The sequence below is a fragment of the Dermochelys coriacea genome, chromosome 18, assembly GCF_009764565.3.
Source record: "Dermochelys coriacea isolate rDerCor1 chromosome 18, rDerCor1.pri.v4, whole genome shotgun sequence".
Classification (NCBI taxonomy): Eukaryota; Metazoa; Chordata; order Testudines; family Dermochelyidae; genus Dermochelys; species Dermochelys coriacea.
In genome coordinates, this window is record NC_050085.1 from 3,571,291 (window position 1) to 3,598,006 (window position 26,716).

At 48.7% G+C, this 26,716-nt stretch overlaps 1 protein-coding gene and 2 long non-coding RNA genes across 4 annotated transcripts in view; 1 reads left to right on the plus strand and 2 right to left on the minus strand.

The window, feature by feature from the left end:
- LOC122457088 lies at positions 1 to 10,502 on the minus strand. The gene is made up of 3 exons (XR_006276411.1): positions 10,396 to 10,502; positions 8,478 to 8,482; positions 1 to 13 (listed from the first exon to the last, which is right to left on the minus strand). It is a non-coding gene; the product is annotated as an uncharacterized LOC122457088 (long non-coding RNA).
- LOC122457087 lies at positions 90 to 26,258 on the plus strand. Its single transcript, XR_006276410.1, has 3 exons — positions 90 to 295; positions 6,774 to 6,779; positions 26,229 to 26,258. It is a non-coding gene; the product is annotated as an uncharacterized LOC122457087 (long non-coding RNA).
- Positions 16,872 to 26,716, minus strand: part of WNT4 (Wnt family member 4) — a 31,190-nt gene continuing 21,345 nt past the window's right edge. For both annotated transcript variants that reach the window (XM_038376956.2, XM_043500112.1), the window contains exons 3-5: positions 22,866 to 22,997; positions 21,649 to 21,791; positions 16,872 to 21,362 (exon numbers count right to left, since the gene is read on the minus strand). In XM_038376956.2, coding sequence (XP_038232884.1) covers positions 20,895 to 21,362; positions 21,649 to 21,791; positions 22,866 to 22,997 — 743 coding nt within the window. In that variant the 3' untranslated portion in view covers positions 16,872 to 20,894. The remainder of the gene's footprint in view (positions 21,363 to 21,648; positions 21,792 to 22,865; positions 22,998 to 26,716) is intronic.

Below are 26,716 nucleotides of genomic sequence, written 5' to 3' on the forward strand. Positions count from 1 at the left end.
GGTTACAGTGTGACTTGATTACAGTCTATAAGAATCTCATAAGGGAACAAATATTTCATAATGGACCTCTTCGTCTAGCTGACAAGCTATAACATGATCTAATGCTGGAAGTTGAAGCTAGACAAATTCAGACTGGAAATAAGCATACTTTTTAACAGTGAGAGTAATTAACCATTGGAACAATTTACCAAGGATTGTGGTGGATTCTCCAGCACTGACAATTTTTAAATCAAGATTGAATGTTTATCTCAAAAATCTGCTCTAGCAATAATTTTGGGGGTGTTCTATGGCTTCTGTTATACCGGAGATCACAATGTTCCCATCTGGTATTGGAATCTATGAATCTATCGACTCCAAACCACAGTGAACAAGAGAGGACTCAAAGAGGACAAAAATATTTTGTTGATATCTGTCCTCCCGACCTCCGCACCATAAAGAGGGGACGTGCAAGTGATTCCCTCCCATCGGTGAGCTGGTGGCTTAGAGAGAAGAGAGAAGGGAATAAAAATCCTAACAGGAGAAACTGTATCTGTCTGCTGCTTGGACTCTTGAGGTCAAGATTTCTAGGCATAAGCAAGAGATTCCCAGCTGCTGAGCCTGAGTTAGCCCTAAGGGACACATAGTGCTTGCTTATGACACAAGCTTCTATTATCTCTTGAAACTTAAGACTGTAACTACCGGTGTGTTGGTGTGTGTGTGTGTGTGGTGTGTGTGTTTACCTGCCTTAACCTTGTACATAACTTCCTTATTTCTTTTTCCTAGTTAATAAATCTTTAGCTAGCTTATTATAGGATTAGCTACGAGCGTTGTCTTCGGTATGAGATCTAAGGTGCAATTGACTTGGAGTAAGTGACTGGTCCTTTGGGACTGGGAGTAACCTGAATATGGTCATGATTATTAGCATAAGGAACCATCTGTCACAACGGCAAGCTTGCCTAGGTGTCAAGCTAGACTGGAGTACCGAAGGGGGCTGTCTGTGACTCCATGTTTAGGCACATGTTATTGTGCCTATGGAGTCTGCACTTGATACTTGGTTGGTAAAATCTAAGTATAGAACTCACAGTCAATTTGGGTTGTGTGCCCTGCTTCTTAACAGTCTGCCCTGAGGTTGGTACTCTCGCTCTTGAGCCACTGCAAAACAGCTTGACAGGCACCCCAGACATAACCTGGCTGGCTCTAAAGGCAAAGCGCAGTCTATGCTCCATGTAAGACAATTTTTATAGAGCTGACAGACATTGCCCTCAACCCCACTGTCCTCACTCTCTTTATGAGCTATCTGTTATGAACCAAGATTCATCTGCTTTCTGGCCAGTTGTCCTTGCTACTCTAGTTCAGGATCACATTACAGGGTCAGAGAAGGCTAGCACTTAATTCTCTTGGGGTCTTGCCCTTGTCTGTCTGTGGGCTTTGCCTTGATTTCAGCCACTGACAACCAGCAACTGGAGTAGCTGTCCTGGTGCTAACCACTAGTGCAGACAAGGATAGCCTTGATTTGCAGTGGTGAAACTCCCCCATGCTTGGAAGCTTAATGGCCACTGATTGCTGAAATTGGGACTAATCCTCACAGTTGGTGAGGAAGTCAGGAGTCTCACCTATCCTCCTGTAATAAAGCCCTGTAAAACTATCCTGGCAGATGCTCTGCTGCCCTCTGGACATTGCAAGAGCTGTCATAAGCCCATACACAACAGATTTCTACCTTCCATCCTCCTGTCCCACTGCAGCCAAGTGCAGCAGAGTTTAAGACATGGTGAATTGTGCAATCTGATCCAGATTCAAGTGAACCTTGGAGAGGACCTGCGCCGGGATCCTCCTCCTCCATCATACAGTCTCCTTCACAAACATGCCTTTGGTCTAGATCTCCTCTCTACCCAGTAGAACTTCCTTCCCCTCCAAAAGCTTATAAGAACATAAGAATGGCCATACTGGGTCAGCCCAAAGGTCCATCCCCAGTATCTTGTCTTCTGACAGCAGTCAATGCCAGATGCTTCAAAAGGAATGAACAAAACAGGGCAATTTTTGAGTGATCCATCCCTTCTTGTCCCCCTGATTATTTTTGTTGCCCTTCTCTGTAACTTTTCCACTTCTAATATATCTTTTTTGAGATGGGGCTATCAGAACTGTATGCAGAATTCAATGTGTGGGTATACAATGGATTGAACAGCATTATGATATTTTCTGTCTTATTATCTATCACTTTCCTAATGGTTCCTAAGATTTGGTTAGCTTTTTTGACTGCTACTGAACAATGAATGGATGTTTTCAGAGAACTATCCACAATGACTCCATTAGATCTCTTTCTTGAGTGGTAACAGCTAATTTAGAACCCATAATTTTGTATGTCTATGTAAGTAGAGTCTGAATGAGCTCTCCCCTGACATATAGTGATGACCTGGGGGAGAAGACTTCAGGAACTGACCTTCTTTGCATGGACCTGCCCACTCTGCCTAGGTGCGCAGCATAATGGAGCTGCTTTGCCCGATTGATCATTTTTGGCTAGTGTTGGATCACAAGTCACTTTGTTATTGGAAGGCAGGGATAATAAAGTGTTACCCTTGTTGTGTGAATAAAGGACAGCAGAATTGTTCTTGGCATGACCTGATTGAGGGACTCACCCTCAGCTTAACTGCACTTGCTAGGCAGAGGACAGGGGTGCCAAAGCCCAGTGGAGATGAGAGAGGGTGGGGATAGATGTGTGTATCCAGTGGTGTGGGCTTTGCCTAAGCTTTCTAGATCTCTCCTTTTCCACTGTGTAATGATAGAGCTGATTAAAACTAAATTGAGGGTCTTGTTGCAGATTAATAGAGCTGAAGTCACTGATAATCACACCAAAGCATTAAATCTGCTTTGGGGCAGTGTCTCTGATGCAAGAGATTACCTAGTCTGCACTAGCAATGAGGATCCCCTGCTAACAGCTGAAATCACAGAGAGCTTTGTTAAGTGGTGGGACTTCAAGATAGCCCAGATATTGCAGTGGAGTGAGCATCTCATGGTGCGAGTGAGTGGCTGGTGGAATGAGCAAGGTGCCCTCCACCCATGAGCAGGACCGGCTCTAGGCACCAGAAAACCAAGCATGTGCTTGGGGGAAGCACAATTCTAGGGGCAGCATTCTGGGTGTTTTTTTTTTTTTTTTTTTTTTTTTTTTTTGCTTCAGCAGTTGTGTTCTTGGAGTTTTGTTTTTTTTCTTTTGCTTGGGGTGGCAAAAAAGCTAGAGCTGGCCCTGCCCATGCATGGAAGGTGAACTCATGAGAATGCATCTCCGAACTCTGCATCTTTGCTGCCAAAGACAATTAATGTGAGTGGGGTATGGTGGAGGCAGAAGGGCACGTTAAAGGAACTTTTGCTTGTTGGCTTTTCTCACTGCAAAGTGAGAACCTAAGGCAGAAGGACACTGCCCAACCTACTCTGGGGTGGGTGTTTTACTCATGGTCTTATGCTTATGAATTTTCCTTTGGTGTTTTCACAAGTTATTTCTGGGTTACTTTCCCCTTTTTATTAAAAGTTTCTTGTCTACACAGAGACTCGGTGCTTGTGAGAGGGGAAATATTATTGACTCTTAGAAGTACCCAGGTGTTACTGGGCAGGGGATCAAGCCAGTTCTGTGTTGTATTGTTATAAAGGAACCTCATGATATTGCACCCACCCCTTGTTGCTGCCAACTCCACCTGGCAGAAGGGTTATATATAATTGGGATTGTTTTCCAATATGCATTACTTTGTATTTATCAGCATTGAATTTCATCTAAATTTTGTCATCCAGTCACCCAGTTTAGCGAGATCCCTTTGTAAGTGTCAGCTTTGAACTTAATTATCTTGAGTAATTTAGTGTCATCTGCAAACTTTGTCACTTTATTCTTTATTCCCATGTTCAGATCATTTATGAATATATTGAACAGCGCAGGCCCAAGTATAGATCCCTGTGGGACCTCACTATTTACCTTTTTCCCTTGTGAAAACTGATAATTTATTCCTACCCCTTGTTTTGGGTCTTTTAACCAGTTACTGATCCATGAGAGGAACTTCCCTCTTATTCCATGATGGCTTTCTTTGCTTGAGAGCCTTTGATGTGGGAACTTGTCAAAGGCAAGTACACTACATCACCTGTATCACCCTTGTCCACATGCTTTATTGTCACCCTCAAAGAATTCACATAGATTGGTGAGGCATGATTTCCCTTCACAAAAGCCATGCTGACTCTTCCCCCCAGCATATCATGTTCATTTATGTGTCTGATAAGTCTGTTCTTTACAACAGTTTCAACCAAATTGCCTTGTACTGAAGTTAGGTTTACTGGCCTGTAATTGCCAGGATTGCCTCTGGAACCTTTTTAAAAATCAGTGTTACACAGCTATTCTCCAGTCATCAGGTGCAGATGGTGATTTAAGTCATAAGTTGCATATCACAGTTCTGCAATTTCACATTTGAGTTCCTTCAGAACTCTTGGGTGAATACCATCTGGTACTGGTGACTTACTAATTTATCAATTTATTCTAAACGTCTTCTAATGACACCTCAATCTGGGACAGTTCCTCAGATTTGTCACATAAAAAGAATGGCTCAGGTGTGGGAATCTCCCTCACATCCCCTGCTGTGAAGACCAATGCAAATAACTCATGTAACTTCTCCACAATGGCCTTGTCTTCCTTGAGGGATCCTTTAGTACCTGAATTGTCCAGTGGCCCCACTGAGTATTTGTCAAGCTTCCTGCTTCTGATGTACTTTTTTTTTTTATTTGCTGTTAGTTGTTGTGACTTTTGCTAGTTACCCTTCAAATTTTTTTTTGGCCTGCCTAATTATACATTTACACTTGACTTGCCAGCGTTTATGCTCCTTTCTATTTTTCTCAGTAGGATTTTTTTCCAGTTTTTAAAGGATGCCTTTTTGCCCCCATTGCTCTTTTCCCTCTGCTATTTAGCCATGTTGACATTTTTTTGGTCCTCTTGGTGTATTTTTTTTATTTGGGGTATACATTTACTTGTGCCTCTATTACAGTGTTTTAAAATAGTTTTTGCAGCTTCCAGGCATTTCACGCATCTGAAACTTCCATTTTCTTCTACCATCCCCCCACTTAATGTTTAGATATCTCAGGTAGGCATGATGGCAGCCAACCCCTCTTTCCCTTTGAAGTCTTTAGTAGTTCCCAGCTCCTCCTCATCTCCCAAGACACTGGATGGTTCCTCTGCCAGTGCAGGACTGCTCCATCTTGTCAAGAGCCAATGTATTCTGTGATTCTATGGCTGCAACACTGGCCAGGCAATCCACTCCTTGCCATAGGATTGTGTTTCAAAATCCAAGTGTTACTGCTTTAAAAAATGATGTTTCCATCCTTCTTGGCTACTAAGAAACACGCAAGTCTTGTTTCTGAAGTTAACTGATGCTTGGAAGGTCTGAGTCTGCAGGTAGCCTGAACCAAGAGTCATCTCAGTGTGACTGTTTTACTGTTTCACTCCTGATCTTTCTAGTAGAAACATCCAGCTAAGGTGCTTATCCCACAGTCTCCAACTGCCAAACCCTGCAGCTTCTCTCCTTTGACAAATTCTACCAGGCAGTTCTGCCCTATCAGTGCCAAAATCTACAGCATGTTCAAAACTGGAAATGTGGGACAATGTGAAACTGTCACGGAGTCACGGGGTGATGCTCTGGAACAACTCCATAAGAAGCTAGTCATGAGACTGGGGGAGCTTCCTCTCTGTGAGCAGACTGTCTCCAAGGCAAGAAGCTTACACAGCTTTGGCCTTCCTGGGGCTGACCTCAGAGCATTCAGCATCCCCTCTTTACACCGTGTGCTTCCCACAGTGAGTCCGCACCGACGGGGCTCCTGGGGAAGCCAGAGGACCCCAGCTCTGCAGTCAGATGTGACTCTGAGCCAGCCAGTAAAACAGAAGGTTTATTAGATGACAGGAACATGGTCTAAAACAGAGCTTGTAGGTACAGAGAACAGGACCCCTCAGTCAGGTCTGTCTTGCGGGGCAGTGAGCCCAGAGCCCCATCTGGGCCTCCCTCCATTTCCCCAGCCAGCTCCAAACTGAAAACTCTCCAGCCTCTCTACTTGCCTTTGTCTCTTTCACAGGCCAGGAGGCCACCTGATCTCTTTGTTCCCCTGATCTTTGTTCAACACCTTCAGTTGGCACCTTTGCAGACTAGGGGCCCAGGCCATCAGTTACCAGGAGACAGGGTGTCGGCCATTCTCTGTGCAGACACCCTCACACTGACCCTCTAGGGCTCTGCAACAATCACACTCCCTTATCCCACCACCTAGATACTTAAGAAATGTATAGGGGAAACTAAGGCACCCATTCAGTATTCAGAGAAAACATTAAGAACATTCCCACTTCATCACAGACACAAACTGAAGTTAATATAAAAAAATAACCCAAGGTGGTGCTGGCTGATTGTAGTTTTCATTTTCATGTTTGGTTCAGACCCCGAAGTCCTGTCACCTCCCATTTTTAATGGAAATCAAACTGTGGAAGAATTTCCAGCCGGTCACAGAAAGTTTGAGGGCCTCCCTACAGAACTGAGTTTCATCATATTGTGGAGTCTTGGCTCCTGCACATTGTATGGAACCAGCCAGTCTAGTATTAGAGGTCCAGGCAATGTAGTTTCCACCACTTCCACTGTTCTACAGCCAAACACTTCACATTGTCAGGAAACTCTTCCTGATATTCAACCTAAATCTCACCTTTCATAATTGCATCCTATGCTTCCTATTATTATCCCCTTTTGTATACTAAATAACAATCCCTCTTGGGGTTTGCAACCTTTCAATATTCAGAGGTGGTGGTCATTCTTTCTTCCAGCACTTACACAGTCATTTGGCCAAGCTAGACATACACATTGTATGTCAAGCATTCGAGGCATTTATGTGCTCTTTTTTGAAATCCTCTGTTTGTCAGGATCATTCTGGTACAAAGTTGCCCAGAAAGGAACACAACATTCTAGGTGTGGTGGCCCCATAGAGTCATAGATTCCAAGGCCGAAGGGACTATTGTATAGAGCTTCCCCCAAATAATTCCTAGAGAAGATCTTTTAGAAAAACATCCAATCCTGGTTTGAAATTGGTCAGTGATGGAGAAGCCACCACAAGCACCCAACCTATCCCTTAACATACTGTGTATGTAAAACGAATGCTTCTGTACAGTCCTTGCTCTTTATTAATCTTCATGGTGGTGGATTGCCTCCCTGACCTGCCCAGCCCATTTCATCTCATTAGCCACAAGCTCCAATAGACCATATCCGGGTCTCTCATGCTCTCTGCATTCCACTGAGCCCTCTAGATTTTGGGTCCTTTTCTTCCATCTGCTCTACTCTTCTGCTGGAGTCGAAAAACCTCAGCAGCAATGCAGAACTTTCCTTGTGCACAGAACACAGCCCCATTGCTGTGCGGGCCCATTTTTTTCCTATTTATTCCCCACTTGTCTACGTTACTGCAGAGCTATTCAGATGTGAAAACACAATGTTACTACTTGGAACAGAACTACATGTTCAGCAGCAAGATAAAGTGAGCCAGCTAGCATGTAAGCCTGGCTCATTGTTAATGAAGCAATGTTCCTAGCACATAAGATCACCTGTTTGTGACCTTCCATCAAAAGCATTGTGCTCTGAAAGGAAAATATAAGTAGAGCCTTCCATCAAACCTTTTATACACCATCTGTTTGACCAGTAAGAGTGACTTCCATTGAAATATGACAACTACGTCATTCTCCCTTATCTGAACCAGTGATCCCTCCCCAGTCTGGGGGCATGAGAGAAGCAGCTCCACCAGCAGAAGCACAGAATCAGACACTGGAATGAAATGGCGGCTGCCTGTGGAGACCAGACCAGGAGCCTGACTGACAAGCCGGTCACCCACTGCAGGTCCCAGAAACTGCCTGCACATGGCGGGGGCCACCTACCTCAGACACCTGGTTTGGGAGGATGAGGCGTTACCGAGCCAAAGCCTGATTGACATGCCTGGGTGACCCACTGCAAGGCCTGCATCTGGTTGGGACCTCCCCAGCATTTGTGCTGAGCTTGGCTGCGCTTGTGGAGAGAGCTGGCACCAGGGGTCTGGGTTTCAGCAGCCGGAGGGGAGGCAGCCCTGGAGATGGTCCCTGCAGCAGATGAGGAGGTGCCACTTTGTCTCTCTCAGACTGACCCGGAGCTCCCAGCTCCACAACAAAGAGCCTGAACCCAAGGGCTCCGCTGCACCTGTGAGGACTGACTGCTGGCTGGGCCCAGTAGGACCCCCCTGCACTGAAAGCCAGGGGCCGGCCAGGATTTGTGGATTCCCTGGACTCATTCCCTCACAAAGGGAGAACTGTCAGCTTCCCAGCAAGGGACTCCAGCCCTTCTCACTGAGCTCCACCTCCACCAGCCAGCTACACCTGTGGGCACCCTTTGGGGACGGGGTATTCCCATTCCGTTCACTTGCTGGGCCTTTGACAGTGGTTGTGTTTAATTGTTGCTGTGCAATTGGTTAACCACTCATTTACATGTTACCCTGACTCCCCCACATTTTCCTCTGGTCCCTGCTTCCTGTCCTTCCCCCTCTATTTAACCCTAACTTTCCTCTTTGTCTGCAGATCCTTGCCTTCCTGTATTTATAAACTGTAATGTCCTGGAGGCCATAGGGACTGTTAGCTCACACACCCAGCCATTAGCTGGAGGAACTCAGCACAAAGAAGAACCTTTTGGCCTGAATGTGGGTCACCAAGCCCCCGAGGCTGGGGGATTTAGGAGTTATGCCACCCTTGGTAATATGGGGTGCTCAAGACAGTATGTGATAAGCAGGGATTATCCCTTTACATTCTTATTAACAAAATCAATGTACACCATGAGGAGACAGGACTGCTCTTCCTGTAGTTCTATGCCACAGAGGTCTGCAGTCCCTCCATGCAATGAGTGAGTGAGATGCCCATAGCTCAAGCTGGAGCCAAAGGTATCCAAGAACCTTGGTAACAGGGAAAGGTTTCCTATCTCTCAGTTGCCACCTGGGATGTCTCAAGCCCTAGGGCTTTTGGGAGAGGTAATAGCAGAGCAGGTGGAGCTCTTTCTGGTCCTGTTGAATGGTTGAACAAGAAGGCAGCCACCCCCCTGAAGAGCTAGAGTGAATAGAGACAGCCAGTGTGCTCCAAGATGGGAGAAGCAGGTCAGCTGGCCTCTCTGAAGATGCTGGAAGGGGTCTAGGACTTTGCCAGGAGATATCTGAAGGCAAATGTTGGGGTCCAGGGCCCACTGGGTAAAAGAAGAGTGTGACAGTCTGTCCCCTTATGACAGGTTTCAGAGTAGCAACCGTGTTAGTCTGTATCCGCAAAAAGAAAAGGAGCACTTGTGGCACCTTAGAGACTATCAAATTTATTTGAGCATAAACTTTCGCTTATGGTCACTCTTTTTACAAGACTGTGGTCAATTTTGTATACAGTGTGCCTTGTGAGGTATGATTTGAAAACTCATAATTTGCTGGTCATTATTGTCCTGGTCAAATATGTGTGGCAACATTGCAAGTAAAATTATAAGATTCTACTGTGTGACTTTATTGAGACATGCTCCAAGTGTAGAAAAGCAGCACAAACCAGTTCCTCAGAGATAAAAGGCAAACTGATGCCTCAGTGAGGTGTCAGCAAAATCAAATGGGCCATCACATGGTTAAGCAGCCATTCTTTGGCAGGAAGAAGCGTGTGAGCGAGAAAGTTATATCTTGGCAATGGAACAGCTGGAGGTTCCCAAGTAAACAGACTGGCTGCTGCCTGAACACTAGCTGGAGATAATTCTCAAAGAGGAGAAAAAGATATAAAAATGAGGACCAGAGGCCCCAAATCACCTCTCGCCCCTCATCTCTACTGATGGCATCAACAATGTTTGAAAGACAAAGAAAGCAACACTGAACTGGGGGAGGAGTCCTGGCAGAAAGGCACCCACCCAGCCAATAAGACTGCAAAAGAACATGTGGTGTGTGTGAGTGAGAGAGAGAGAGAGAGACCCTTCTGAGTTGAATTCACTTAGCTTGATTAGTTAGGTATTAGTTTGTGTTTTATCTTTTATTTCTTTGTAACCAATTCTGACTTTTATGTGCCATTACATGTAATCACTTAAAATCTATCTTTTTGTAGTTAATAAACATGTTTTATTGTTTTATCTAAACCAGTGCATGTTTGGATTGAAGAGTTTGGGAAACTTTATTTGAGATAACAAGATGTGTGCCTATCTTTTTGTATTAATGACATGACGGACTTTACTTGAGCTTGTGTTGCCCAGGAGGGGCTGGGCAGTACAAGATGCACATTTCTGGGGGAAAGTGTGGGACTGGGAATTTGCTGGTGTCACTCTGCAGTGTAATTCAAGGGTGGCAGGCTGGCTGAATCACTCTTGCAGTACAGCTGTGGGTAATTTACATGCTGGTGGCTGTGTGGGAGCAGACCAGGAGTGGTTGCTCTCACAGCGAAGCAGTGTAAAAAGCCCCCCAGGTTGGAGAACTAGGGGACCCAGCTGTTCAACAGGCCAGATTGTGCCCTGGGAAATGTCACAGAGAGGATGGGGAAAGTCAGCAGTTTTGCATGGTACCGGAAGTGGAGAGTTTGGTGTGAGCACAATGTCACCCCACTGCTCCCCACAGCGGGGAAGAAGGGTTCAGGCCTCTCATTGCTTTTCTGGTGCTGAAGTTTTTCCCTTTTTTCATCATCATCTTCTACTTACTATTCTACAGCACCTAAAAGTCTGCCCAGCACCTTGCGGTTCAAGTTAATCATACAGGGCTCCTGCCTCAATAGTTTTCAACAAGACAATGGGATAGCGGCTCCTGGGGGAAGACCAGCCAGTGGACACAGCCGCATGCTGACATGGTTACTACGGAGACCCCCACGATTGCAATTTTTGGGGGTGTTTGTCATAAAATAAAAGCCCACTGCCTCAGCTGATGCAGTTCCCTTCTCTCCAATGGGCTTCCTGTGTGACTAGGGGCAAATCACTTCAGCCCAGGTTCACAAAAGTACTTAGATGCCTAAGTACCAGTTTTAAGCTCTACTGAGATGCACATAACTCCCACTGAGCCTTGTAGGCCCTAAGCTCACTTGACACCTACATTTTTGCAATAAAATTTCCCTCAGCACGTATGTTTCTGCCTGCGGTCACGTACATGGCTGCCTGCCTCTAGGCGTCTAGATGCCTGCCTAAGCTCCAGAGCAATTTGTGAACCAGGGAAAATAGGTGTTCTGCTGCCTAAGTCACATGCAGGGCCAGATCCAGGCGATGCCCTCTGAGCACCTACCAGCTCAGCCCCTCAGGTGACTTCACACAAAACAGCAGAAGGGGAGCGACCCTCCCACATAATTTTTAGCCCAGTACTGGGATGTGGGTGACCCTCAGTTCAATTCCCCTCTCTGCCCTAACCACTGAGCTATGGGACATTCTGAAGGCAACCATCCACAGTCTTTCCTATTGATTGCACACTGCATAAATAATTAAAGACTCATTGGAGCAGGGGGCCGGACCCTGGGTCCCCTTATCCTAGATGAACACTCTGACCAGCAGGCTATAGCATTACTATCCCACGTGTGCTCTTTCTCTGGCCCAAATGAGTCTTTCATTATTTAACCAGTGTAACAGTTTCAAAAGAAGAGACTGAGGGGGGCCCACAGCAGACAATCCCAGAGCCAAGTGGTTAGAGCACATTCCTAAGCCATAGGATACACCTCTTCAAATCCCGTCTCCCCCTCAGGTGGAGGGGGACTTTGAACTGGGGCAGGGGTCTCCCACAGCCTAGGTGAGTACCCTGACACTAGGCTACAAGTTGGAAGGGAGAGTCTCTGCCTTCTCAGCAAAACCTGCACAGGCACCTAGCACCAGAGAGTTTCCAGCTGCAACTCACTAGCAGAGACAGGTGCACAGACCTCTCAGAGGGGTGGGGCTTAGCACACTCCCCTCTCATCAGCCTCTCTGAGTGGCTAACTTCAGTGGCGACCTACCCACCAGGCTGCCTGGTGGATTGCAGTCCACGGCGCCTCTCTCCTCACTCGTTGGCTAGGGAGCCTCGGAGCCACACTCAGGCTGTGTGAATTGCAGGGATTTTCCAGGGGCCTGACTCTTTTTGTGCAGCCCGGCCTTCGCCTCTCTGGACCTTAGTTCTCCCTCTGTACAAGGAGAAGAGTAGCACTGCCCGGGGGGAGGAGAAATGCAGTAAAGATTGCAGGGTACTCAGCTACTCTGGTGACGGGGTGGGCTTGGTGAACCAGCTCACCAGAGAGTATTATTAGTATTGTCCAAATGCCCAATCTTAACACAGGGTGCTGAACGCTGGCCATTTTCTGAGTATGTTCCCAGCTCGTGCACCTCTTCCCCTCACCATGGACCGACAGGGTTAGAATCCAGCCTCCGCTAACGCAGGGGGCTTGGTTTATTTTCCTACACTTAAAGCAGGGGTTTGTCAGGGCATTTCCAGAGGCCTTTCTGAGGGGCTCAGGCTGAGCTCCCTGTTGCTGTCATGAGACCTGCTGAGGGCATTTCTGATGCCCTTTAAACTGCTGCCCTCCTGCGAGCTGTGTTGGGACTCCTGGAGAAACTCTGGTGATGAGAAAAGTGCAAGGTGGGATCTTCAGGAATCACTAATAACACTGAGTCAAATTCAGCTCTGGTGTAGGTCCATTGACTTCAGCAGAGTTACAGCAGGAATGAATCTGGCCCATTATTGCCAAATCCGATAACACAGAAGGGACAGAGAACAAGCTTTTATCAACCATCTTCTGTGTAGGCCCTGAAGACATAGGTCAGAGCCAATAAAACCAACACAGTACCTCTGGAACAGGCTCCTGGCCTGCACTGACTGCATGAATCTGCCCTTCTTCACATGCCTTCCTAGGATCCCCACTGCCTGCTGGATCCAATTCCTGATTCCCCTACTACTGAGTGATAAATACATATGTAGATGCCCCATTAAATTCCGGGTGGCTGAATGCCAATTTGGAGAACATTAATTACATAGGGGAGCAGAATTCAGTCATTACTCTGTCAAAATGCTGGAACACAGCACTCATTACCATTAGTCATCATGTGCCTATAGCACCATGGGTGTACACGGTACTGTACACAGCAAGTAAGGACAGTCTGAGCCCCACAGGCCCTATGTAATTTTGTGCTATTGTGGATTCCGCAATATTAGGCTTCTACTGCAATTTTGATTTTAATTAGCTTACTTTGCACAATCCACAATTTTGCATATATTTTGAGGTTTGTAACACACTTTTCCCTCTACTAGTACAGTAGAACCCCATCTATCTGAGCTGACGGCGGCTGGGGCTTGGGCTGTCAGCCCTATGCATTAATGACTGTAATATTGTTGCAGCAAAATGTCTGATTATCAAAAAAATTAGAAGACATAACATAATACTTGAGTGTTTATATTGGTCCAGCAAATTTTTCTTAAACAAATTAGTCTTCTTTGGCTTTTCCCAATTACTGCACTTAATAAAGGTCCATTAGTACTTTTCCATGATTTTCCATGTCTTGTCCATAACTTAGCCACAATTATTTGACAATCATCCCGCGATTCACATAGGGCCTTACTTATAATCGAATTGGTTACAACAAGGGAGCAAGGAACATGCACAAGTTAGGGAGCTGCTTGTGTGGCACAATCAGAGCTTGCTCTTTCCGAGTACCTAAGGGGATTTGCTTTATTTTGTTTAAATTGGAAGACAGGATTTGAGTAGTAATTAAATTTCTAATCAATCAAAAATACTATTTATTTAATTATTAGAAGCTTATTTAGTTTCTCCAAAAAAGGAGAATGGTGGCCAGCCATGAGGAGAATTGTGCATGGCATTCACAAGGAGGATGAGCCACTTGGAAGTCATGTGGAAGGGACGTGGCCAGGAAGAGTGAGGCTTGGCCATAAGAGCAGCCTCAGTGGGCGACCAATGGCCTGCAAAGCAAGAGGAAGGAGGAGGAAGATGGAATGTGGTGGCGGTTGCCTGGATCTCAAGAGACCTATTCTGCCACTGACTCTCTAGGGGACCTTGGGCAAGGCCCTAGGGCCAGATTTTTAAAGGTATTTTAAAGTGTCTTGGTACCTAACTCCCATAGGGTGCCTAAGGGCTTTTGAAAATCCCTCTGAAGATGCTGATAGGCACCTAGATGCCTCACCACCTTTAAAGATCCAGCCCATAGTCTCAATGGGGATAAGAACCTATCTCACGGGCGTGTTATGAGGGTAAATAATTCTAGTAATAGGGGCCATATAAGTGGCACAGCTAAATAGGAGTCAAGGGAAGATTTCAAGTAGTTGGCAGTGGCATGGTTGAAGGCTGATAGAAAGGAGGCAGATGAGAAAGAGAAAGTAGGAATGAGGAGAATCAGGGAAGGCATGCAGGAAGTGGGCAAGGACAGAGTCCAGTGGGACAGACTGAGGGGTTCCAGGAGAAGAGAGAAGTCAGCCAGTCTCCAGGAGGAGAAATAACGCTGCATGGAACAATGTGAAGGAGGAGGGGACTCGGGCCATTTCCTGCAGAATCTGCATTTGTTAGATGTTCTATTTCTGCAACAATGGTCATGCTTAAAAAAACCAAACCACACACAGATGCCAGAATGCAAGAAGTAATCATTTTTATAGTGAATGCCACCAAAATGTGAGTCAAACTACGTGATGGAAACATTACAGCCAATTATATAGTATAAAAATAGGACACTAAAATTCAAAAATAATAGTCAGAGTACCACACAGTTTGGGATAGCAGCATCCAATATCCTACAGCAACCCAGCTTCCGCGCCAGATGGCAAGGGCACGGGGGAACACACACGGGAAGTGGTTTCTAGCTACATTTCCATGACACACAGAGACCTGGGGCAGCGTGGGTTGACACCTTTCCAGGGTTATATACGTATTTGACAGTGTCAATCAGAGATGCTGAGCATGGGGACAGCCAGAATCTGAGACCTGACAAACTGCTCCGCATGTGTGTGGAGATAACAGAGCCGGTTGTTCCCAGATGCCTGAGGCTCAAGAAATGCCATGGTTTTGGGAGGATTCATCTGTGCTGTTGCCCAGGCATTTGTATGAAGAGAGGTAGAACAAGAACATGGCTCTGGGGCTAGTTCTTTATGTGTCAGGATCCCATGTAATGATAGCTTCTGACTGCCCTAGGGCTCCGCCTCAGGGTTGGTTCTATGCCTTGGTAAATAGCCAAGGATTTCGTGCCAAATGTCTCCTGAACAGAGGCCCAAAGATACTCATGCAGGGGAAGGAGTTAAGTGGCCTGGTGACTGCAGGGAGCAGTAACTCCTTGGGCCGGTTCTCTTGTTTATGGGAACATGCCTCCTCAAATCCCCTGAGCACAGGAATTGCCAAATCTCAGGATCTGGAGGAGCTGGGAAGATCGTTGCCCTGGGAGATGTCAGATGCCAGGGGCCCACAGAAGGAAGGCATTTTCAAGCCCTCAGCACCCAATGAGCCTTTAAAAATCTGGACCCGATTGCAAGTACTGAGCCCTTTTGAAAATTCTGACCTTAATGCTCACTTCAAACCTGGGGGTTCCAACTCATGGCCCATGGGACAACCATGCTAAAGAGATTATATGCATTTGATTCTGAACTGACAGCAAAGCCCTGAGCCGCTTGGGAATCAGCCCTCTTGATGCAGGAAGAAACTGGGGGTGCCACATCCAAAACAACCTCCCCTGCAGCCCAGGAGTGTGCAGAACAGCTGCTGCCCCTTCCCTGCTACAACTGCTCAGCACTGCCCCTGACCACCATCTGCATCGCAGGGGAGGGAGGAGCACGGCTCTGGCTGCTCCTTTGCCTGCTTCGCTGCCAGGCCCTAGGCGCTTCAGGGAGAGCCAGATCAGAGCTTGGCCAGCTCTGGTGAGCGTAGGGAAGCCACTAGCACAGGATGGTTTCCCTCCCTAACAGCCCTCCAGGGCACCCCAGGGGAACAGAAAAGGAGAAATCAAGAATGAGCAACTAGCTCTGGAACCTGGATCTCTGCCCTAGCACAAACGAGAGCAGCCAGAGACTGCATCAGGTGAAGACAGCTAGAGCACTGCACACTCCAGCCACCTCCACCACACCTCCATACCCCAAGATGATGTCAGAGCTAAATACACTATCTCTGTCCTCCCAGCTGGGACTCTTCCACACCCAGGGAATCCCTACCAGGAGGCATGTGTAGGGTTTCTGGTTCCCTTGCCAGCCTGTGTAACACAAAGGGTGGGGAGCAGGGCAGAGAATCTGCAAAGCATCATCTGTGACCCCTGTCTGCACGCTGAGGATGTTGGACTGTTTTAAACTGATCATTATCCCCACACTCTTGACAACATGACGATGCAGAGTTACCGAGATTTAAGCTACGTGCCCCTCTTGAGCAGGCAGCCTGTCTAGTGGTTAACACAGGAGATTAATAGTCAGGATAACTGGGTTCTGTTCCCATGTGCAGCAGTGACTCTCTGGGTAAGTCACCGTCTCCCTGTGCCTCAGTTTCTCCCCCTGTAAAGCAGGGATAATACCCATCTGCCTTTGTAAAGCACTTATGTGTGTGTGTGTGGGGGGTGCCTCTGGCAACAGGAAGGATGTGAAGGCACTTGGGATCGCAGTAACCAAATTAGCACTGATGAAAGACCCAGACCGAACATTTGTGATGGAAGTACCAAGAGGAGACAGCCACTAGCCTGAAAATCAGGATCCTCCCAGACCTCCAGAATATTAATGTGGTAAGACGTAGGCACGTCCTCCCAGGGGATGCTCATCAAGCGACAGCTGAATGCCCCTCCTCCCAGGCATTTCAAGCAGATAGGCACCGAGACCTCACCCATACCAGTTCTTCCCCTTCTAAATGCAGGAGTTCCAGCCCATCAGAACAGCCAGGAAGGGCTGTTTGCAGAGAGCACTAGTTTTACATAGCACAGTGCAGCTCCATTACTAGGGGGGAACACCCCATGCTAATTTAGCACAAAATCATCATTTAATAGACAAAGTAAACCAGAAAAAAGGGAACTTTGCTGTACTGGTGATGAAACGTAGAATTGTGAGAAGCGCCAGATAGCTGCGGAGCCAGGGGACCTCGGGGGTGACATTTCCAGGGATCAACTTTCATTGCAGTTTGAAAAAATCCTGTGCAGAGAAATTATCTCCACACTGATCTGGATTGACTCGTTCAGCTTTGGCCCTCGGCCTAGCTGGACAACGAGCAGAAAACTTGGCCAATGTCCTGAGGTCAGCGGCCCCCACTGCATTAGCTGGGAAATAGTATAAAGAATCTTCAAGGCACTTGAGAGCTCACAGTCTTAACACACTGGCGCCTAGAGAATTGAGGCAGCAGGTTGACATGGGAGTTAAAACCCAGATACCTGCAAAAGGTGATTTAATATCATAACATATGTAAACCAAAGTGGTGCAGAACAGTAATCACTCCCACAGTGCAGGACAGAGCAGGTGTTGCTCAAGCTAATAGCTCCTGTTTAGATCAGAGTGAATGAACTGGTGCAAGAGGTGTTCATTCCAGGTTAGAAGGGGCTTGAGTCCACCAGGTGAAGTTTCCTCTTTGCCTTTAGGAGGCCTGCACTTACTGGAGAGGGGGTGGCAGTGGAGCTGCAGTCTGCTGCTTAGCCCTTCCACACAGCACTGAAGCGATTTGCTGTTACAAGACATACCAGGAGGTTACAGTGGAGTTGGCTGAAGGGAGAAGTGATCTTCTGCGCCACTGGGCGGCTTCACTCCACGGGATCCTTTTTTGTCCCATACTGCACAGAAAGCGGAAGTGTAGAGTGCAGAGTGAGCAGGGGCCCATTCTGGGCACACAGTTCAGCCTCTGGAGGAGCATCTGCTGCTGCGCCGAGTCAGTTGTCAGAAAAGTTCCAGCCGGACCATGTCTGGAGTCCTTCCAACGACCACAGCCGCTCCCCCGTCCCATCACTGCCATAGCACAGATGGGATTTCATGTATGTCTGCGTGTCCCTCTAACCTTTCCCCTCTTCTCTTGTTTAAGGGGAAGAAGAGGGGAAAAAATAGGCCTAAGGTCTGCATGGATTCAGCTCTTAACCCTCTGTCTCTGTCTTAAAGAGACTGGATCAAGGGCAAGCGGAAGAGTCTGGGCTTTTCTGGATCGGGAACGGCAGTCTGTCTGGCCACAATCCATTGAGATGGAGGGTTGGCACCATCAGCACACAGTTTTCCACTCAGCTAGCAGAAGAGGAACTGTTAGCAAGTGTCAGAGTCCTGCTTTGGTCTCTACCAACAGCAGATTTCTCTCTCACCCGGAGGTGTGATTTTGGGGATTAATCTGCGTTTTCCACTGTCTCCCTCTCACCTAGTGATATGCAGAAGGAAATTGTTTCATGTGCCACCTCCCCTCAGTGCCCCACAGCTTATTAATTCTCCAAATATTTCACACTGTCGAGCAGCAGCAAGGGCTTTGTACTACCCTAGTCTTAGGCGGAAGGAGAGAGCTGAACAGTGCATTAGCCAGCGTGGCTGCAAGGTGAAGGCTGGGTGGAGGAGCAGCATTTAGGTCTCTGCCTTAAGAAAAACTGAGCCTCCTGGTGTGTTCAGGGTGTTCATTTCATTATGTTTATAAAGCAAATGGTTGCCAGTAAGGATAGCCCAGTGCCCCTCATCCCCTCTGCAGCACCTGTGTTTAGGGCCGGACAACAGCAGTAGGCAAAGGCCAATATGTGTGTAGTACTCCAGCAATGTTTCCCCCTCCTTGGAACTCACTCCACCCTCCTACCAGCCAAAGGCTGAGAAGGGATATGGTTCTGCCCACATCCAGATTCCTCTTTCCACAGAGTCCTCATCAAAGAGGCCAGGGAGAATGGGCCCCTTGGGGAGCAGAGACATGGAAAGTGGAGAAGGAGGCCAGGTCTCTGGGACCCTGCACACTGAGATCGGGGCTGATTCAGACGCAGCAATTGGAAAAACTGAAGAAATCTCAAGTGACTTCCTGTTAAAAGGCTGGGGCAGATTCTGACCCGTATAAGACTCCATTATGCTGCTCTGATGTTGGAAAGGGATAGAAACAGCCCCCAGAGAATAGCCCCAGCATAGCTGGGCCATATCCTTTCCCCAGCACGGCCCTCAGTGTTTACTGAGGGTATGAGAGTGTAGCAGCAGCAGCCTGCCTCCAGCTAGGCTGGCAGCAAAGCAGCCCCTGGAGCTGCTCCAATCTAGCTGGGTCCTGGCTGCTCCTGCAGCACCCAGAACCTGGGAGGCATCAAGGTCCCTTTGCAGACAATTAATCCATGCTGCAGTTTCTGTGCTGCAGTGCCTAGTGACCCCAGGAGATACACATGGGCTTCAGGATCAAATGTCTGGGGGGGAGGGGGCGGATCTCAGGGGTGTGAGGGAAACTGTCCTGGAAGGAGCAGCAGAGGGGAGGCCAACACTGCTGGGGTCAGGCCAGGGACCCATGGCAAAGGTTGGGGGGAGAGGCCGGACCTGCTGGGGTCAGGCCTGATCTCTGTGGGGTAATGGATGTGGGTGGTGCTAGGAGTGTCCTCTGTGGTTTCAAGGCTGTGGAAGAGGAGCAGAGTCCTGTGTGAAGCAGAGGGCGTGGGGAGGGGTGGATGTGGCTGGGCTCAGGACTGAGCTTTGCTGGGAAGGGGTGTGGAGAGAGGAGCCCAGGGTGGTTAGCAGGCTGGGCAGGAGCCCACAGTGAGGCAAAGGCTGTAAGATGAAAGGGACCATTACTCTAGGCAGCCCCAGGTACATGTGGGGTGGAGGCCGTGGGTTGGCCTAGCAGCCAGAGGAGCTCTTACATCTGAGGTCAGGAGCCCAGGAGGCACCACGGTTGCAGTGGACTGGGGGGAGTAGAGGGGGGGCAGGAAACATGCAAAGCCTGGAGTGAAGCTTGCAATAGTGTTGGAGAGGCTAGGCTCAGGGCTTTGCTGTGGGTGAAGGCTATGGAGAGGGTGGGGGGCCTGGGAAGCACTCATGGACTTACTCATCAGCATGATTATTTTTTCTTTTATTTCTAAGTAAGAGGCTGTTACCACAAGAGGCATCAGCTGGGAATGGGAAGAGATGACAGGCTGTCAGCCTCCCAAGGCAGTTGGAGCTGAACAGCAAGAGTGGATATTGGCTCATGGCACCAGGGGGGCTGTTGGTGAAGCAGATTCCACCGTAGATGAAGTAGTTTCTGTGCAGTTGAGTCTCTGTTCTCCGGACTCCTGCTTCTGTGGTGGACAGCACCCCTCACCCCTTCCAGTGGCTTAGACCCAAAGGGAGAACCCTACCGCAGAACAACAGGAAGAAATACCGACAGGAACCCTACCACTAATTTTGTCCTTCCCCACATTTTAACTTCTGCACAAAGATTTCTGATCTGCGGAATCCGCTGGTCCCAGCAGCTCAGCAGCAGAGTTCCTGGTAATAGCACAACACCCAGGGCAGCTTGGGATGCTCTGCTGGCTCTGTCCTCTCTCTTCTACTGGCATGTGGTACAGAATAAGCCAATATGAGAACAAAGATTCCGGGAGCCTCAGGCCAGGCCTGCGGTTTGTTTTTAGGCTGAAGTAGCTGTAATATAAAAGACCAATATAAAAGTGCCTAACGCTAAGTTTCGTTTCAGTTTAAAAATCTACGCGGACCGAAACGCTCCGTTGGTCAGTCAGTGGGAGTTCGTCTGATGGAGGCAGGTACTTGGGGGCAAGCGCCACAAAGGTCCCTTGCCTGGCCCCTGCCCAGCAGCAGCATTGAACGCATGTGCGACCCTTCCAGCACATGCAGTTCAGGAGGGCTCTGGCTTCGGCAATAAATAAAGCAAGCGAAAATACAACAATCACTTTTGGAACTTTAAATAGCTTTCTCTTGCACTCGGTGTCTCTTTACACAACCCTCTCCTTGAGGTGTCTGGATTACCTCCTACAGTCCTGGTGCAACCGGCAGGGGAGAGAAAGGGTCAGTTATAGAGGGGACTGATGGGAGCTCCCATATGGGCATCACCGGCACGTATGCATTTCTACCACTCGGTGGCACTGTTTACATTTGACAAAGCAGCACCAGTGGAACTTGCAACTGCACCTTTCCACCACCTCCACTTCGTCTGTGTGAAAGCCCCTCCCACAGCACATAAGCTCACAGCCATCGATAGCTTTGGAAGTCTTGTTGCATTGCCGGCCGCTGGTCCCCAGGACCCCATTCTTTAGGTCATGGTCACAGAAGTCAGGGCTGGAGTCCAGGTAGACCAGGTCCTCATCCGTGTGTGGTTTGAACTGGGAGTTTTTTGGCACCAGGACTTTGGTGGAGCCGATCTTTCTCTGCTCAACTTCTGTGGCCCCATCAAATTTCTCCTTTAACATGTTGCCCACTTTGCGGAAGGGAGGCATTGCTTTCCAACAGGTCTTCACCTCGCATGAGCCTGACACACCATGGCATTTGCACTCTACCCGCATGTTGTTCAGGATAGCCTGAAAGAGTACATAAAGAAGAGAGAGTTATCAGCTGCCTGCAGGAGGCACACTCACTGAGACCCATTAATACACACCATGCAGTACGGCAGTAAGACCAGGAAGTGTGATGTAAGTGTGACCTAGCACAACAGTGAATGGAGGTGCCTGCTTGAGGTGAAGAGACGTGACAGTGAGCAATGAAGTGCAGGAGCCATTAGTATTATCAGATGAAGGGGAATGGAGCTTGGGCAGTGGCCACCAGCTCAAGTCTGGCAGCTGCCCTGGTGTTCTGAAGAGCTATTACCTTCCTTCCAGCCTCATTATTATGGAGATTCATGAGCGCCCTGCTAGAGGAGGCGCCTTTGCTTCTCTCCCGGACATCAACGAAAGACTGTGAGAAGGCCACTCCGTAGGCGATGTTATCAGAACAGCCAGACCACTGGAAGCCTAAAGCACAGCAGGGATCGGAAAGAGTGATATGCAGCAGAAATGAGGGCGAGGCAGAGCTGGAGGACAGGACAATCAGTCGGCTCTTTGGCCTGTCCTCTCCCTCTCCAATCCCCACAGTCTAGCTACAGAGGAGCTGGCCACTTCCTGTTTCTCCCTCCAAAGGTCTGTTTCCTTTGAGTTCACACTGGACAGCTGCCTCCAGTGTCTAGTGAAAGGACTTCATGTGCCAGAGCTGCTACGGTAAAGACCAGGTCCAGAACTAGGACTCTGCCATCTAGGACCTTCTAGAGAAGGGAAATAAGCAACACACCCCAAAATTGCTGGAAAAATATTGCTCAGAGGCAAATTGTGAAGCCGTAACCTGCTGCACGAAGCTAATATCTGATTTTTATCTCCTGTGCGGCGGCCTGCCATGCTGCCTGCTGGCTGTACCTTCCCCTAAGTCCCACTGGCCCCTGGACTCTGATGGCTGTGCGGTAAGCACTCCATCTAGACTCACACAGAACATTAGCACGGTGGTGAGCATATGTACTGTGATTGCCCTGCAGGGCAGAGGAATCACTCAGACTAAAGGTGCCTGCAGGGCTTGGGAGTGTGTTCAGCAGTACGTAGGGATTCTCCCAGGGGGCACTATGCTGTACCCAGACAGAGCGAACAACTGGCAATGTGGTAGGCACACACTCAGGCACACCTGGAATGATTGGCAATGCAGCAGGAGTGTTTTCCCAGGCACACCTGGAGCACTGGGCCGTGGGGCGGCAACCCTCTCAAGAGAAAACCATCCAAGGTCATTTCAAGATGTGGAAGCTGCCTCGGAGCCTTTGTGTGTCTGAACAGCCAGACAAATGGGTGACCTACCCACCCGTCCCCTCTGAAAGGGACATGCAGGGAGTGACTGGGGCAGGGATCCTTTTTGTTCCTTTGTCCTTATTCTTCCTCTCTCTCCTCTAGTTGGTGGGCAAGGGCACAGTGGATCTTGTGCAATCCTGTGCTTAGCCTAGAGAAGGTCTCTTGCGACCGTCTGGCACCTCCACTCTTACTCGCCCGTATCATACTCTTGTAAGGACTTACCCTGAGGACTGACACCATGCACAGTCCGATCACAGCCACACTTCTCCAGCTCTCCACTGCTGCAGGCTCGCGTCACTGCGAAGGCCACCCCCGCGGAGGAGATGGCATACACAAAAGCTGCTTCCCGTGTCCCTGGAATGACAAAAGTTGCAGTGGGGAATCGTTTGCAAATTCACATGCACAGTAGAGGGCAGTTCCTCTTCCAGTCAGAGTGTCCATGCCCGCACACTCATGCATGTCTGTGTCAGACTGATGCCACTGCCTGATACAGATCTTCCCCTGCCACATGCAGTTGTGTGGCACAGAGGAGCCCTGAATGCTACCTACCTGACAGAGATCCTGGCAATCAGCTCCTCCCAATCCAAAAGCCTGGCACTCAGAACCTCCTATCATCACATGCTCCATCCAGAATACTTGTACCTAACCTACCTACAGATCCCCTGGTACACAAGGCCATATATGTTGCATACCTATACCCTGAACTTATGGGCAGAAATCTCTGCACACACCCAATACATACACCATGCAGAACCGAGCACTGAGAGCCATGGATCCCAGCCCCATGCAGAACATGGCATAGGGAGTCTCAGACCTCACCCCCTCCCAAGCACAACACCCCACAGCCCGAGACCCAGCACAGAAACCCCTTCCAAAGAACGCTTTCTAGAAACTTGCAGAAAGACTTTTCTGGACAAAACCACAAATGCAGATGTTGTATGCAGACCCCTCCCCTCTCACCCCAAGTCTAGAGCAGAGAACCCCCCCAGAGCCCCTCACACAGCAACCCAGCACAGATCATTTCTGCTCACAGGTGCCTGCAGCCCAAGCCCTGCACAGAAAACCCAATTAATTCAACTTCATACTACAACTAATTTTTATTACTAATAATTTGGAACCTGCTGTTTGGGGCCCAGGCAGTTGAAGCAAACAATTAGACCAGCTTAAGTTGCCCGTGAGAATCAAAGCGAAGTGGAATACCATTGAAATGGTGAAAGCTCTCCCCAGGCCTTTGTACCCCGTCTCCCAGAGAAGATCAAACAGAACAACCCCACCAACCTGTCCCCAACTGCCCTTCGAGAGCAGCCCCAAGCAGACTCACACCCTAAACAGTCCCGCAGAACCTCCAGGGCCCAGTTCTCCACTGAACTAAGGAGCAGTGCAAAAGGGGCCTTCATACAGTGTCTAGCACAAGGAGTCTTGGTCCATGATTGAGATACTTAGGTGCTATGACAGTATAAATAAATAATAATCAGGCAGTGGACCTCTTCCCCTATAGAATGAAAAAGTGCTGTAGCGGGGCTCCTTGCCAGAATAGCTCTGGTAAAATCCCCTTCCAGCCCATGCTGTAAAGGAAGTTCTGGGAGCTGAGTTGAATCATAGAAGATTAGGGTTGGAAGAGATCTCACGAGGTCATCTAGTCCAATCCCCTGCTCAAAGCAGGACCAACACCAACTAAATCATCCCAGCCAAGGGCTTTTTGAAGCACTGCTATGGTCCAGCTAACATGACATATGCAGCCCATGGGCAAGTTAGATCAACCCTGAGGATGCTCTAGCTTTGCAAGGTCTAGCCAAGCCCCCATACAGGCCTAGAACATCAGGCCCACCACTGCCTACCCTCCACCCACCCCTGCACTGCATCTCAACCAGAATCCAACCTCCATCCTCACCTAGAGCCCTCACACCCAAACCATTTCCTTCCAGACTGAATCCCACATCCAGGAAACCCCACATGGAATTGCCCCTGGAGCCTAAGAAGCTTCCCTCTGCCTTAACAGCTCTAAGCAGAATAGCCTGCACATCCCATCCCCACAGCCCACCTGCAAAATCCTTCTCACATTGCTCTGCTCCAGAACCCTGCCCCACTCTCAGAACCCTATCCCTCCATCAGCTGGGGACAGAGCCCCTTTCACGCTGCTTTTTACGGTTACCAGAGTGGTTACTTCACATTGAGGAAGCAGTTGTTTGAGAACTTCAAACCTCTACGAGGGAGAGAGCAAACATGCAGGACACATGGCCAGGTTTCGGCTGGCCAGCTGGCTATGCCAGCAGAGACTGGCCTGTGTGAAAGCAGAGCTACAGCAAAGCTGCAAAAGAAAAGGGAGCTTTGCAAAGGTGCATATAAGGGGTGTGCCCAGGTCTGTGTCTCTTTCTCTCACGGATAGTGTCTCTTTGCATGTGTGTGATGATTGTGGGTTTAGTGGTCATCAATTAAATCATGCAACACCCAATTCCCTGGCTCCTGCCACGCTCTGAAGCCAAGGTGGCTGGGACATAACAGGCCCTTCTGTCTCAGAACATGTGCTGTAGACTGAAGGGATCAGCATTTAAAGTCCAGGCTGTGCTATTTGGAAGCTCAGGGCAAAAGGCCCCAGAGTCACTTAAGTGGATATCGTGAACAGAGATCTGCCCTTCACCTCTCGAGCCCTTGCTCACAACTGACTGGTCAGACAAAGGGGAGCAACTTTGGTGGTCGCAGCTCAGACTCTGGTGGCCAAGGCTGTAATCTGGTCTGGGCGGTAGTGGCTGGTGAGGACCCAGCCAGCGTGGGACTGAATCACCTCCAAGTTAATCGAGGTTAATAGTAGGATCATGTTGGTTGGTTTGTGCTGTGGCTGCCTAAAAAGAGACGACTTCAGTTTCTGGTATTTCTGGTATTTCCAGTCCTGAACCTTCACAAGCACAAATCTTCACCCCCATGCTGAGGGAAGGAAAGTTAAATAAGGAGCTGAGGCTGGACTGGGGGAGGCTGGGGCCTGCAGGTCCTGGTATGTCAGAGCAGAGAGTGCCCAGAGCTTCAGAGAAGAGGGAACAGCAGGAGTCACACCAGAGAAGGGGACACCCAGAAGCTAATCTAACCCACAGAACAATTAGACAGAGGAAAGGGGGTCAGAGTGGAGATGCCTCTGGTCACTAGTTTGCCAGGAGAGAGGGAGATCTGAACAAGGGGGAAGTCACTGCAGCTCCCTCTGCCATAGAAACTAGTGCTGCCTTCAGGAAAGAACAACTCGGCTCTGGAAACAGGCCTCATGCAGCCAGCCATGGAGAAAACTCACCACTCCTCCCGAGCTCTGCCAAAGCGCATCTGCTCTGCCCTGTACCCTCCTGCTGTTCTAGTCCTGGTCAGAGGCGCAGACCCTGTGGGTGTCTGGGGCTTGAGCAGCCATGGAAAAAAAATGAATGGGTGCTCAACACCCATCAGCCACAGATAATTGGGAGCGCTGCCAAACAACTGACTTGAGGGAGGCTTCTCTGCTCCTTGAAGTCTTTAAACCATGATTTAAGGACTTCAATAGCTCAGACATGGGTGAGGTTGTTCATAGGAGTGGGTGGGTGAGATTCTGTGGCCTGCGCTGTGCAGGAGATCAGACTAGATGATCAGAATGGTCCCTTCTGACCTTAGTATCTATGAATCTATTAAACTGTTTGGCAGATTGGGGGAGGGCGGAGAGCAGCGAGCAGGCAAGGGCCTCAGGAAGGGGACGGGAAGAGGTGGAGCAAAGGGGTGGATCAAGGGCAGGGTGTCTGATGAGGGGATGGAGCAAGGATTGGAAAGAGGTGGAGTGAAAGCGGGACCTTGGGGGAAGGGGTAGAGCGGGGGTGGAGCACCTGCAGGGGAAATAAAAGTCTGCACTTATGGTCCTGGCCATCCCCAGCTCTGCCAATGCATCTCAATACTGACGCACCTCCACACTATTCTAGTGCCCCTCAGTTCTACAAATACATCGGAGTCCTGACACAGAGCTCTGCCCCACTTGCCCTCAGCTATTACATCCTGACCCCCTCCTTGCTTTACAACATGAACAGGGCTCGTTCTGTTTGGTCACAGCGTTGTCATGAAGTCAGCACAAC